The 15008-nt window shown below is 38.4% G+C and overlaps 1 protein-coding gene across 1 annotated transcript in view; it reads left to right on the forward strand.

Moving 5' to 3' along the window:
* Nucleotides 1-15008, forward strand: part of DOCK2 (dedicator of cytokinesis 2) — a 160369-nt gene that overhangs the window by 44777 nt on the left and 100584 nt on the right. The window contains exon 26 of the mRNA XM_054287819.1: nucleotides 11099-11247. Coding sequence (XP_054143794.1) covers nucleotides 11099-11247 — 149 coding nt within the window. The remainder of the gene's footprint in view (nucleotides 1-11098; nucleotides 11248-15008) is intronic.

Genomic DNA, 15008 nt, shown 5'->3' on the forward strand with positions numbered 1-15008 from the left:
ATATCTATTATTATATAGTATATAATATTATAGTGGTAGGGAAACATTTCTGTACCATGCTGTTGTAATACTGTGCACGATAAATAGCAAACAAATTTCTTTTCATTTACATTGCCATGGCTTAAAATAGAAGATTCAAAAAGTGCTTTTTTTGCTATACATTAAATACAATTGATTTTCAAATTAATTGGGTAGAGAACCAAGTGTGTGTGGGGTGTAGACACCGCCTGATTCATTACTGCACTCAATGAGCTGGAAGGTCATTAACAAGAATGAAAGCACATGTAGGCTATCTCAGAATTGGATGCAGCATGATAATTAAGGTAAGATTGCCAACAGTATCATTAACTAAAGTTCACATTTATCTAGAACAGGTAGTATTTTTTTCTGCCATGAATATGGAATATATTTAACTACACTGCTAATTACAGCGAAGTCTATTAATTTGGTATGTTTCAGATTATCCATTTTTCCTCCAGACTTTAGTCTCTTTACAGGTAGTTCATTGCAATTGTTCAATTAATTTACATCCATTCCCAGAGGTGTTATCTTTATAATTCAATTGGACTGCATATATTGGCATTTCTGTTCTTTGACCCATTGATAGCATTTTCTGAAGAAGCAGACTTGTTAAAACATGGGAAAGTGTTTTAGAAAAAAAATTTAAAAGTCAGTGAAATTTGCCTTTATTAAATAAGTCACACATGAACCTGAAGTTGGAAGCCTTGAGGGTAAACTGAATTTATTGCTAGGTATTCCCAGGCATTCAAAATTTCCACTGTAGACCCATGGAGTGCTTTCATCAGATAGGAAATGGTCCCGTGCACCTCTGCTGTAATTGATCTTCAAAGGCCTTGCAGCACTAAAGCACTTTTAGAAGCCTTTAAATTACATTGCCATTTTTTGTAGAGGCATTGATTTCTTGTTCCCACTCTGCAACTATAACACAGCTTGGAGAGGTTATGGGGGTGCAGGTGTTTGAGGGGCTGAGTGCAGGATGATGGATGTTTCCATTGCTTGTGCACTTTCACCGTGGCATTCAGGAATGTTCTAACAGGATGTGTGAGCAGACTTTTATGCAGTTTTTTCTTTAGAAAATATTAAGTTCTTTTTGGTCAAAGGGCAAGAAATCTGCTTAATTTTTGACACTTTGCTTTTAGATTACTTGATATTTTATTATTTTAAAATGTCAGAGTGACAGAAATGCTTGCCTTGTCTCATATAAACACCTCTAATGGGATTTTAGAGTCTCTTTTGTGATGTAAGAAACTGTCTCCTGTCAAATCAGTCACTCTGTTTAGTAGGATGTAATGGATTATTCTCTCTCCCTGTTGTGAAGAGGTTTTGTTAGAATTGTATAATTTCTATGCAAAACTACTTTTCAGGAGTTAATGTTTCATTTGTTTATTTTTAGGAAACTTACTGCCAAAATTCTCACACCATCTTTCTGTTTCTGAGAAAATAACAAATTAAGATATAGCTGTTCATAAATCACATGGAGTTTTTGTTGTAATTAGTGTTGCTGAGTTTACAGTATTTGGAGCTAGATGTTTATTCTAAGCTGGGCCAGGAATATTTACTGACATTATATCAAATGCAGAGAGCCCCCAGTGCAGGGAACGATTGGCACCTGACTCCATGATTCAGAAAGTTGAAGAATTGCTTTATTAAAACCATACTATGTTACACTAATACTACATTATAACTATACTAAAGAGATACTATACCATGAGAATACTAAAGAAAACCCCTGAGTGTCTGAGTCAGCTAGGACACAGCTTTGAGTGACTGGCTAATCACTCAAAACAACTTTCACCTAAATCACTGACTGTAAACAATCTCTATAACACATTCCACATGTGCAAAAACAGCAGGAGCAGTGAATAGAGATAAGAATTTTCTCTTCTTCTCTGAGGTTCTCACTGCCTTCCCCAGGAAAAATCCTCGGGAAAATTGTGCCTGCTGCTGTCTGTGAAGAGATCTGAGACCACAACATCATGCTGGAGCTTGTAAATGAATAGCCTTAAGAGAACAGGTTTTTATTGGTGAGAAATGAATATAAAGTGCTTCAACACACAATGAAATGTATATGTTTGATAGTGGTACTTTGGATGTTTCATTGCCTCCTGGTCCAGCCCTGCAGAGGGGTTTGTGCTGCAGCAGAGCTGAGATCACCCCAAAGAGCAGGAGCTCTAAGTAGGGCACACAGATGGTCACTGGCAGGGTGGGAATTGGGTTTGTCTTGGCTGGAAATGCAGGCCCTGTGCTTGCTGTGGCTCCAGACATGGCTGCTGCATGTTCAGCATATGCAAACCACTTGCTGATTTTGGAAGAACAGCAGCAACAGACATATGTTAGCACCAGGGGTTAATTTGCCAGATGCCAAAAGAAATGGTGAGACTGTAGCAAATTTTTTTTTTCCTCACTGAAGAACTCTTTTCATTCAATTACTGTTTAAACATAAGTATTGCACACAACCCTAACCACGCTGATTTCCCAACTCGTGTACATTACTGAGTTTTATCTGTGAAACACTTGGTTTCATTTCACAGACTGAATATTGTTCCTAGTTTGTGTTGATATAGTGTATCGTTTTTACCTTCAGGATTAGTAAGAAAAAGTTTTGGAAAAAAAAAAAGTAGTAGGAGGAGTAATTTCTGGTTAAGCATCTTTCAGTTTCATTTTTATGGTCAGGATTGAGTTACAGATAATGGTTTTTACTATTATGATCTTACAATATGGTTCCTACTGACAAGATTTCCTAAGCCTAAATTTTTGGGGTTTTGTGGGGGTTTTCTATGATTTTTTCCCCTTCCTTGTGTTCAACACAACTTTGAAACATTTTTCAAATACTTGAATTTGGAGATTGTTCATGCACATGACTCTGCTGCTTACAGCTACTGGGGAAAATGGAAATTATTCAGTGATCATATATTCCTTTAAAAAGGTTCTGAAACCCAGTCTATCCTGTAGATTCAGTCTCGAATTTTGCATTTAGCTTATTTATTTATTGGGGCATTTTTCAGGCGTTCATTACCTCTAAAACATCACTTTGAGTCCTATATTTCAAGCATTCATCTTTTGCCAGTTCTATTGCTGCAATGTTTTGATATAGATGAATATGGCATAAACATATCTGTAGGTATTTATCTGCACACATTTGTGATGAACATATGTGGATTAAAGCCATTACTTGTGTTTATGGATGAGTAGGAGACATGCTTGATATTGCAACTGGTAACTTTTTGTTAGACTTGACCCATTATCGTATTTTTTGTAGTTACATTTTTAAAAAATCCTGTTATGTGGAGGGAAATCAAGTTAGGTGAACTAGTTTTAACAATGAACTTTGAAATGTATGTGTAAAACATGGTTTGCAATTACTTCAAATAGAAAAGAGAGACCAAAAACATATTAAAGCACTTGATAATGACACATATTGGGTGTCAGTAAAATGAAATGAGGAAATGTGAAAATTCACAGAATCATAGGATGGCCTGGGTTGGAAGGGACCTAAAAGATGTGAATGTGCCAGAGAGAATGTGCTGACAAGGCTGTGTCTGCCTGGCAGCCTGCAATGCCTGCAAGCTGGAAAAGGCACCAAGTGCTGGGAATGCTCTCTTGGCTAGAGCAGGGCTGTGCTGCAAGTCCTGGCTGCCCTGGAGTGCCTGGCACTGCTCAGCCCTCACAAGGGGGACACTTCAACACACACCTGGAAGTTGGCAGGGGCAGAGCAGTGCAGCTGCTCCTGGGGTCAGTGCTGTGCTCTGGGTGCAGGACCTGCTCTGTGTCCTGCCTCACCTGCTGACACCGAGCTGCCAGCAGCTGCTGAGGGCTGGCCTCACAGGATCCTGTTCTTCTCCTTCCTTCATGTTCCTATTAGAGCCCAGGTCACAAAGAGAATTTGCATCTTGCAGAGTTGTCAGAATCTGTAGGTGACCTGCTGTGGTATTTTCAAGGTCCCCAGGACAAAGAAGGAAATGATTCAATCTGACTCCATGTTCTTAGAAGGCTAATTTATTATTTTATTATTATATTATATTATATTATATTATATTATATTATATTATATTATAGAATGCTATACTAAACTGTACTAAAGAATAGAGAGGATCCTTAGAGAAGACTACAAAGAATGACAATGAAAAACTTGTGACTCTCCTCCAGAGTCCTGACACAGCTGGATGGTAACTTTATCCAACATGTGAATTGTTTTTACTTAATGACCAATCTCCAACCACATTCCAAAGCAGCAAAACACAGGAGAAGCAAATCAGACAATTGTTGTTTTCATTTTTCTCTGAGAAGTCTCAGCTTGCCAGGAGAAGAAATCGTGGTAAAGGGGATTTTCAGAAAATATGACAGTGACACCCTGAGGTACCTTCTTTTCTGTGGTTCTTATCTAAGCTGTGAAATTTTAACTAAGATTGAACAATGAATGAAAAATACACCATTTTGAAATAATTATTCTGGCCTTCCCAGTAAACCAAAGAGTTAAATTGCAAATAACAGAGGGAAGACTTTTAACAGGAAGATTGCTGCAGTTGTGAACAGATGTCCTTTTTGAAGAAGCACAAAGCTTTAATTGAGCACTGGCTGCCATCAGAAGTCTCACCTCATTGAAAGAATGTTGTTCACTGGCTTTATTTTTAAGGCTTTGTTCTAAATCTCTATTCAGATGACACCTATGTCCTTATTAAATTGGCATGCCAGTTTTTAAGTGGGCATGAAGCCATCCTAACAGATGGATATGACTACAGGCATGCCAGGGAATCAAGAGAAGTGTTTCCTAAGGGAGACAAAAGTGATGTTAAATCTTTATTACCATTTTGGCTGCACGTATGAGGCAGTCAGGAATGAAACCCGTCTGTGATTTTTGCTGAAGGAGACCCAAATGTCTTTTTTAATGACATGATTGCATTAATGACTTAAGAGTTTGAATTTCATTTGCCTGGTACATAAAAAATCATTAGGTATCTTCCAAAGGGCATAAGGTGAATAGAAGGGTTAAAAAACCCAACCAAACCCAAAATAGAAAACACATAACTCCTTAATCTTGGACAACAATGGTTCTACCTGTCCTTATGCAGGAAGGCGCTGCCAGGGAACCTCTCCAAGAAATGGGTTGGAATTTGGGATTGATGACTATGCATAACACTAAATCTTTTGACAGACCTTGATGAAGAAAATGCAAAATGCTCAAACTGTATGCTGATGTTTTATGTGTTCACATAAAAGTTGGGGCAGCTAGACTAAAACCAGAACAGTTAGGATTTTTCATGCTTTTGAACATTAAAGAAAAGATTGCTGGCAATGTTCTTACATTATTTATCAAGCAGAAGAGAAAGCAGCTAGTATTCGAATAGGCATCTTCCCCTCTCTGTGTCTCTCCCTTGCCTGTCTTGAGCTTTCCTGGAGCATGGAAGGAGGTGTGAGAATGTGAATTGCTTCATCACAGACTTAGAGATTTGTTTAGGTTGGAAAAGACCCTTAAGAATGAGTCCAACTGTAAATCTAACCCTGCCAAGTCTGCCACTAAACCATGTCCCCACATCCACCCTTCTTTTAAATCTCCCCAGGGGTGGTGACTCTATCAGTGCCCTGGGCAGCCTGAGCCAGGACTGGACACCCCCTGAGGCAGTTTCTGCTACTTGAGAGAGCAACTCAGGGAGTTGTAGAGGAGGAAGGGCCCCCCTGAGCTCCCCAGCTCCCTCAGCCCCTTCTCAGCTCCATTCCCTCCTCCTGCCTGCTCCAGCCCCTCTGTGCCTTTCTTGCTGAGAGCCCCAGGACTGGGCAGAGCCCTCAAGGTGTGCCTAGAGTGGTGCCCAGCACAGAGACAGTCCCTGCCCTGCTCCCGCTGCCACACTTGGCTGGGACAGGCCAGGTGCCCACCTGGGCACACATGGGCCATGTTCAGGTGTCCCCAGCACCCCCAGGTCCCTCCTGCCTGGAGCACAGCCCCTGGCACCTCACCCTGCTGGCCTTGGCCCATCCATCCAGCCTGGCCAGGTCCCTCTGCAGAGCCCTCCTGCCCAGCTCAGTGCCATCTGCAGCCTTGCTGAGGGTGCACCCAGTGATGAGCCTAAATCATCAACTATGACATAAAGTTTTCTTTTAGCTCTATTTTTAATTACAGTCTTCCACCATTTTCTTCAGTTTTTCCTCCTTTTCCCAGACTAGTGGATTGTTGATGTTAAACAAGCACTTGGCTCATTTTCCTTATGTAACTTGTGCAATGATACCTTAGTATTAGAATCAGAAATTTATATACTGGTTCAACAACCTTTTCTTTGTCCCAAGATAGTACAAGAATTTCATATTTTATGTCATGTCCTAGTGAAATAGTTTTAGCTGGGTTTTCAAAGTTACAAGGAAGCAACTAGAGGTTTATATTTATTTTAGTTTCCACCTGCAGGTTTGGGCTGAGATCAGGCCTACCTTGCTACAAATACTGGGTTTTTTCCATTTTTGGTAATGGATTTTGATTCTATGTGTTTTTCAGAATATTTTGGAAGTTCATCCTCATATGGGATGATTTTAACTGTTAGGGGTCTTCTAAAACCTAATTAATTTCTCCTTTTTTCTATTAATGAATAATGTCCTAAAAGTGCATTACAAAATTAAGTAATTCTCCTGTATAATCAACAAGCTGAGTTTAGCTTGCAGCCAGTCAAAAAATATAGACATAAAGCATTAATATTAATGAAATTCATTTACACAAAAACCAAATTTTCTTACTAAAATCTATTGATTCTTTTCATATTAGTATTAATGGAAAGTTTGACCTTTTTTAAAGGAAATAATATAGCTAAAAGTTAAACAACCTCTGAATTTCCATGTAGCTTGACATTTCAACATTGTTCACATCTGAAAATACCCTGTAAATAATTGATCAGCTGCATATGTTAAGTCCTTTTAGGAGATTCTGTATGTATCAAATATGGATCCAATCTTAATTTGTATTACCAAGTACAACCGGGATTACCGAAGCTTGCAGAGTAATTAGCTCCAAAAACTGGAGGAAACCAATTGCACCTTCTGCCTCAGCTGTTCCCTCAGTACAGTAAGAAAATTTGGTCTATACAAGAAGCCCTGCCTTCTTCATGTTTAAACAGTATGGAATGGCTCTACATGGGAGACAAATTATGCCAAAGACTTGATTCTTTAACCAAAATACACCTGTGTGGGTTTTAAATGAGTTATAGACAGCAGCAGGCATTTTGCTTCCTGATAGGAAGCTTCGAGCGACCTCTGAAGGCTGGTATGGAGGAGTTTTAAACTCTATATAGTTTGCTCCCACTCCTCTTTAAGGTGTTTTGTGTAACTTGTTATGATCTCGTCCATGTTTCCTGATTATTGATCAAATGTGCATCCCTGGCATGGGAAGTCCGGTGTAATTTGGTGATTAATATACCCATAACACTTATCTTGAATCCTAGGGATTTATTTTCTATATGAGGACAAATTAAAAATGTAAAAATGTACTTTATCTAGAAGACAGGATTCCTCTTGCCAATGATTTTCTCAATTTAGTCTCTTATTTTGCTTTTGAAATAAAGCTCATTAGGTATAGGTTTTATTATCCAGTTGCTCCTGGTAACTTTGAAAGCTACCCCAAAGGAATTTTTGTATTTGCTAACTGTCAGACAGTTCAAAGGGACATCTAATAGCTTAAAATTGAGCTGGATATTATTTTGAAGGAGTGAGGGCAATAAGTATGTTTATCCTGGCAGATGTGAGACTGGAATGTGAAAAGAACCTTCCATCTCCTTTGTGAGAGGTGAAAAGTGGCTGAGATGTCACATAATGTGATGTGACTTTGAACTTTGCTGTTATGAGCAGCCTGTTAGCACAGCACTCCCTACTGATGCCTTTTGAAGTGCAAGTGTTTTCAAGCATTATTTTTAAGAATGGTAGTTATGGGGAAAGAGTTGCCAGCTGAATTTCTCACATGCTGCTGATTTGGAATCTGTATTTCTACATGTCATTGCAGATTAGTAAAAGGTTGAATGTGTTTGTCTAAATATGTTTATCTTCATGTTGAATTAGTTGTAGCTGTTACTGTGTCTGTTGCAGATTGTTAGAGTAAGTTATGAATCCTTATTCAAAGTGTAATTTATAAAGAGCAATTTGAGAGCAGAGAACTTGTGGCACAAAGTGTTGCCATGGATAGAACTCTGCTGCAACTGCAAAGTTCAGGTAGCAAGAGGGATGCAGGTGAGTTTTACTGCCAAGAGTTTGCTTGGTGTATGGGATCCACAATGCTATAGAGAAATGTGGGGTTTAGCTGGTGCTGAATCATTCCTTCAGCATGTCCTGCACACAGTTAGAGAATCTGGAAAGGAACACAGGGATGGAGCTGACCAGAAAAGAGAAATTTTACTCTATGTGTATTTCCATACAGGTTAAATATATGTGAAACAGTTTTTATGTCTCACTACAGATGCTGCGCATGTTCTAGGGATTAAAATGACAAGAAATGGGTTTCACCTGTCTTGAGAGTAATGAGTTTGATATCCTCTCTTCTGATATAGGACACCTTGATGTTTGAGTCCACAAATAAAAAAAAGGACAATCCCCAAAAATGTCATTATTTATGTATACAGGCATATATGTAGCTTTGTTCCTAAATTTCTGACAGTCTCTGTCCATTTTGCAGAGATTCAGGATCTCCTGTAAATTTCTTCTGTGTTGTAGCACTTACTCACTACCCTTGTCTTCCTGTGTTTTCATTATAAGCTGGTCATTTGCAGTGCACCAAGCTCCTGCCACACTACCTATTAGCAGTTTTGGCAATCAAGGATCCTAGAATAGTTGAAAAATCCTTGGAAAGAATCTGGGAATGTGTCCAGTCCAACATCCATCGCAGCATGAAGTCAGCTCTGAGGTCAGAGCAGGTTGTTCCAGGACAGACTGTGCAACCTGTTAGTTCTGCTGCTTGGCTGTCCATGGGAGGGAGAGGCTTTTCCTTACATCCAGCCTCACCTGCTTGCTTGGCTTGTGATTCCATTTTTTTACTTGATCTGATCCATTTAAAATCTGTTAAACCTGTGCCATCTTTCAGTAGGACTCTTACACTTATGGTCCTTCTGCTAAGTACCATTAAATGGAACTTGGTTAGCAGTAAGTGCTATATCCAAAATACACCTTAAATTTTTTTGGAGTGGTCAGAATCTGAATGAATAAATTCTGAACTGATCATACTGGAAACGGTGTCCCCCCAGGATAACCTTAGCCTGTTGAAGGACAGTTTCCACAGATAACAGTGAAAACAGAACTTAAGTTTGTTTCCTAGTTTTTTCAAGAGTAATGAGCTAATAAACTCTTATATAACTAGCACTTATTTGTTGGCTGAATGTATAAACCCTTAATTTAAAAGGTCCTACCAAATTTCAGCAAGTTTCAGGTATTGCATGTAACTTTTTTTGATTCTAATGATGTTTCTTTGGTTTAGTTTTGGCTTCAGCTAATAGCACTGCATTTGTTGCAGTCACAATTAGTTAGAAGTGGTTCATATGAGCAAATCAAGAAAGTGTTTGCTAGGTATTGAATTACATCTCAATTTCGGAAAACTGATAACATTTGCTGTCTGCAGCTGGTGACCACAAAGCTGCCAGTCCTGACTTCTGGAGGGCAGATGTTCTCTATGTCCATGAGAACAAACCCACCCAGAAGTGCTTTAGGAGGGCTGGAATCCCCTGCTGCTGTACTCCACTCTGTGCTCTGTGAGAGCAGCCCCTTGGTTTCTGCTGCAGAGGGGAGTCTGTGGCCTGCAGGATGTGCAGGCAGTGTCTGTGCAGAATTGAGCACATAAAGGAACTGTAGGCTCTGTGAAATTCATTTTTATGCTTCTGTTCAAGCAGGTTTTGTGTTGATATGTGTTCTTTAACTGCTGTCTCACTGGTGAGTTTGTAATATAGTTATTGGGTTAGATTTGTCTTGCAGCTTGCAATAAATGTTGTAGAAATAGTTACCAATAGTAGAGATACTTTCTGAGGCAAGAAATTAATGCTGCTCTTCAGTCATGATTAAAAGCTCTTGGCTTCATGTAGCTTGGAGCTGTTACTTCAAATAAGAATAATCTGCAGAGACTGCTTCTGTTGCTTCATCTGCAAAATTCAGTTACAATCTACTTTCCATTCCTTTCCCTCTTTCCCTCTTTCCTTCTTTCCCTCTTTCCTTCTTTCCCTCTTTCCCTCTTCCTTTCTTTCTTTTCCTTTCTCTCTTCTCTCTGTCTCTTTCTTTTCTTCCTTCTCTCACCCTTCTGTCTTCGTGTACTGATGCCCTTATTCTGAGGAGATTCTGACCCCCTGGCTTGTTTTAAAGCACATATTTATAAAGTTTCACTATGCCTCACCCTACCCTTGTATATCAGGGAGTGCACTGTGTGTCCAGGTGCTCTAAATCATTCTTTAAAAAAGGTATATGTTTTTTTATTCCTGGATAGATATTGTTCTCATTAAAGTTATTTCAAATGTGTGTATTTTGTACTCCTGACATTTCCTATAGGCACCTCTCTTTTAAAAACTCAATGTACATGTGAGACTGGAATGTAACTTCATATTTGTGTCAGCTTCCTTAAATTTAAATAAAGATGAATGTATGCACAGCTCTCCGGTTTGATAGGTCTTTCATTAGAGTCTTTTTTTTGTCTGCATTCTTTTATGTGCCTTCAGAAGAAACATTTCAAAATTATGCACTTAGTTCTGTTTGGCTGTTTGAGTCTTATTTTCAGAAATAAGTTAATAAATACAGTAATTTTCTTACATTAAAATCCTCCATTACTTAAACACAAGTAATTACAAGATGCTTTGTATGTAAGTGACCTCAAATGTTTGATAAAGCTGAACAGCTCTCAGAATTTAACTGAAAAAAATTATTTTGATGAGGAAATTTTGGTTTTGATATATGAAAATACTGTTGATTTATGAAAATACCACACAAATTTGGAATATTCCCAAGGCATGATTGGAAAATCAACAATTCCATGTTGGGACTGTGGCTGTTAAAGCATATTGTGTTTCACTGTTTGAAAGAGGGTTTCTTTGCATTAGTATTTCATTTATATTTGTAGCTAAGACAATTTGCTTTCTTTCAGAATGCAGGGACATTCTGCTTCCTGTGATTACAAAAGAGCTGAGGGAATTACTGGAACAGAAGGAGGATCAGCAGCTCCAGGTGCAGGAGAGGAAGTACTGTGTTGAATTACTTAATAGCATCCTGGAGGTTCTGAGCTGTCAAGACCCTGTAAGTATTGATGATGATGTAGAGAGCCCAAGTCTGTAGGAAGCCTGAGCTGATTAGGAAGTAAATTATTGATGATGATTAATCTCTTTCAAATATTTAGTACAAGTCAGTGGCAAATTGAACTTTTCTCCTATTTGTCATAAACTCAACCCAAAGGGCAGTTGAGGTGTTGAAGATGAATGCTGACTTCTGAGTAACCTCATTCAGCTGAAGATGTCTCTGCTCACTGCAGGGGTTTGGGCTACATGACCTTGCACGGTCCCTTCCAATCACAACTTTTAAATTATTCTGTAATTATTTTAATTATATAGAATACATTTCAAATTTCATCTTGCTCCTTTCATAAAAAACTTTGCAGTTTCTGAAACAAATGCTTTTCAGTGTACAAACGTTGTTGGGTGTGGTTTCTGCTTTCAGCAATGTCTAGATAAAACAGATTACTCTTTATTATATTTCACTTGGAGACTGTAGTTTCTTAATCAGATTTCTAACGTTTTGGAACACTGAAATTTTCATCTGGGTGGTTCTTTTTTTTCCTCATTTGAGAAAATGTTGAATTGACTTTTAACTCCCTTTCTTTTTAATGAGCAGTAGGTTATTCAGTGAAACTTTTCAATAATTTGAGGGATTTATTCTGAGAAAACATCATAATGAATTGCTTTAAGAAAGCTGTAATTTCCTTAAACTGGGAAAATGTGCTGATTTTTCCTCAGCTATAGTTTTCTGATACGTGTGTTCAAACCTTGCAGACTTTGGATTAAGGCAAGCTGTCATTTTGGGATTTTTTCACTGTGGCTCCCTGGATCATTTCCGAGTAAATGAAATCATTACAGCATATATCTTAATTTCGTAAAAATCTTTGATACTGCTGAGGCTTTTCAGTTTGCACAGGGCAATCTTTCCATGTGTATTATGAGCTATTTGCCTCATTGGTTTAGACTTAAGCAGTTCAGGAGGGATTGATCCAAGGGGATACAAAAGAAATATTGGAACATTTAAATTTGCAATGTAATTCTTAAGATAAATGGTGAAGGCATGATAGGGCAAAAACCGAAGCTATCATCTCATAAGGCTTATAATGCAAAGTAACCAGTTTTGTTACCCTTTAAAAGGTAAAACACAGTTGTAAAGCAAGATGGAGTAATACTTTCTGTGTGTACCACTTAAATGAAGTTTATTTTTGAATTTAACAGTTGCTGTCCATAGCAGCAGTTGCTGACATGTAAAAGACTCATTAAAGCCTACTGAAAATATGGTTTTGTGGCTCATCTTTGTGTGAGTGAGAACATTATGCAGAACAGCAGAATTGCTGAGAATTTAAAACACATACATTAAAAAATATATATTGAAATTTGTTCAACAGAAGTGGCATTTCTGCAATAGTTTCTTTCAAGGAAAGTAGGGAGATTCTCTGTGAGATGTTTGGGCCACCATTATCTACAGATTGTACTTGCAGTGAATATTGATGCATTTCTGATATAAGGAGAAAAGCCCCTGGGGATAAGTTTAAGTCCAGCAGCAGTATCAGAACATGCTGAGCCCTCTACAGGCATCATATTTCATAGAAATATTGTAGGATAGTTGGGATATCAAGAAAAGAACCAGATGCTTCTGTTGCAGAAAGTCCATACCCTGGCCTGCCTCTGGCAATACAACTGCTGGTTGCAGAAAATATGGATTTTAGAATATATTAATCGTGTGTCATTAACTGTAACACTGGGCTTTGTAACCACAACAGCAATGTGTAGCTTTTTCCTTCCTTGACAGAGGAATGCATGGATTATTATCTTATTTTTTTAACCAAACACTGATCTTGGTTCAGTACTGAAAATCTTCTTTTAAGATGACTTATCTGAAGGAGGAAAAAGGAGCAAAGGAAGGGAACCCAGCAGCATCCACACTCATTTCTCTTTAAGAGCCACTACAGATTTCTCTGGAGTGTAACACACGTTTATTTTCCAGCTAAAGTGAGAACTCTTGTTTCAAGGCTGTGTTTGCCTTGCAGCAGTAAATACTTTGTAACCTGTAGGCAAATGAAAGAGTTCACAAATGGCTGTTATTGTTTGGCAGTGTCCTTCAGGATGCCTTTATTCACTGTGATCTAGATACAGACATTGGTTTGGGAATTAACCAAATTATTTCAGCTGGGATTACACTTGAACCCTGAGATGAAGGCAGTTTTCTATTCAACAATTCATTCCCTACCATTTCTCAGCCTCCTAAGAAAATGTTTGACCTGCTGGAGGAGAAAGCTTCAGCCTTTAGTAGCAGAATCATGTTACAATATTAATCACACCAACATCTTGTCCTTATTTCTTCTGTTTTTTCTATCTCAGTAGAAAAACCTTGTTTCAGACTAGTATTCAAAACTTTTTGGAAACTTAACTTTGATATTTTTACATTGCATTTATCCTGTGAAAGTCACCAGAAATAGAAGGCACACAAAGGACGGGGAAGAAAAAACAGCAGTAGTTGTTCTGTTTCACGTGGTGAAAATTTATACTGTGAGGTGATCTTTGAAGTAGTTACTGAATTTTTGAAGAATGTGTTTTCTTTGTCAAAGGAAAGGATATTTTGATATTACCAGCTCTGTTCTACTTTGTGCTTCACATTGTTTAGCAAGTGGGAACATGGGAATCATCAGATCCTTGTGCTCAAATGCTGTTTTCTTCAGCTGCTGCCTCACTGCTGGGTTCTGCAGGTAGCCAGGATGTTGTTAAAACCTCTGGTTTGTGTTGTTTTTGTATCTTGGTTTTTATGACTAGACAGTCACTGTTGGGTATCTCAGTGAGATGCCTGGATTTGATTTTGAGATTCCTCTCCAGCAAGAAACTTTTGGACATAAACGGCATTGTTTTGATTTAATCATGTCTGAAATTAGCCTTGTAGCTCAAGATTGTGCTTCAAGCACCTGTGAAATACAGACTTGCAAGTAAGTCATTGATAAAGGTCATGGTGAAATCAGTGATTTTTTGTTTCTGTTTTAATTGAAAACACTTCCTTTTGCCTCTTTACAACACTTTGTTTCATGCAGTCTGGCAGTCCTCCATGAGGTGACTTTGTCTCTAATCTGATATATATGTTGTTTTTTAATGTTTCCTGAATCGGAACAATTTTTTATTTATAGTGCTTACAAAATTAAATGTAATGGTAAATGCCTTCTCTTGGAATTTACAGTGAAATCTTGGTTGACTATAAGTGCAAGAGAGATGAAGAATCTTTTCCTGTTCTGTGCATTGTCAGTAATTGGTAGCAGTTGCATTTTAAGCTGTTTAGCAAACAAGCCTGGAAGCATTTTCAGTAATTGTAAAGAAATGTTTAAGCATTTCCCTAACTTATGGCAGATCTTAAGGCTTTAGCAAAAGAGAATTTCAAAGGAATGTTGTCAGGAATTCTGCATGTTCTTTCAGGGCCAATTACCTTAAGGTCTTCTGCAGAGACTTTTCAGCCAGAACAATGCAGGATTATGAGTTATGGTTTAAAAAAGAAATTGTTATCCTTTTATATGTGCCTTTATTTGTGTGTGTGTCAAAGAAGGAATACAAGTTACAGAACTGGGTGCAGCAGAGAGTGAGCACACAGGATCTGGCTGGTGCAGAGCTCATTTCCTCTGTGGCTGCCCACACAGTGCCATGGTTTAGATTTGTGACCAGAACAGTGTTGATCATGCAGCAAAGAAATTTTAGTTTAATTGCTGAACAGTGCACAGTGCCAAGGCCTCCTGCGTCCCTCACTGAGCCCCACTCCAGGGAGGAGGGCAG

Source organism: Melozone crissalis, unplaced genomic scaffold (assembly GCF_028551555.1).
Source record: "Melozone crissalis strain CALT ecotype California unplaced genomic scaffold, PUWL_Pcris_2 ptg000061l_1, whole genome shotgun sequence".
NCBI lineage: Eukaryota > Metazoa > Chordata > Aves > Passeriformes > Passerellidae > Melozone > Melozone crissalis.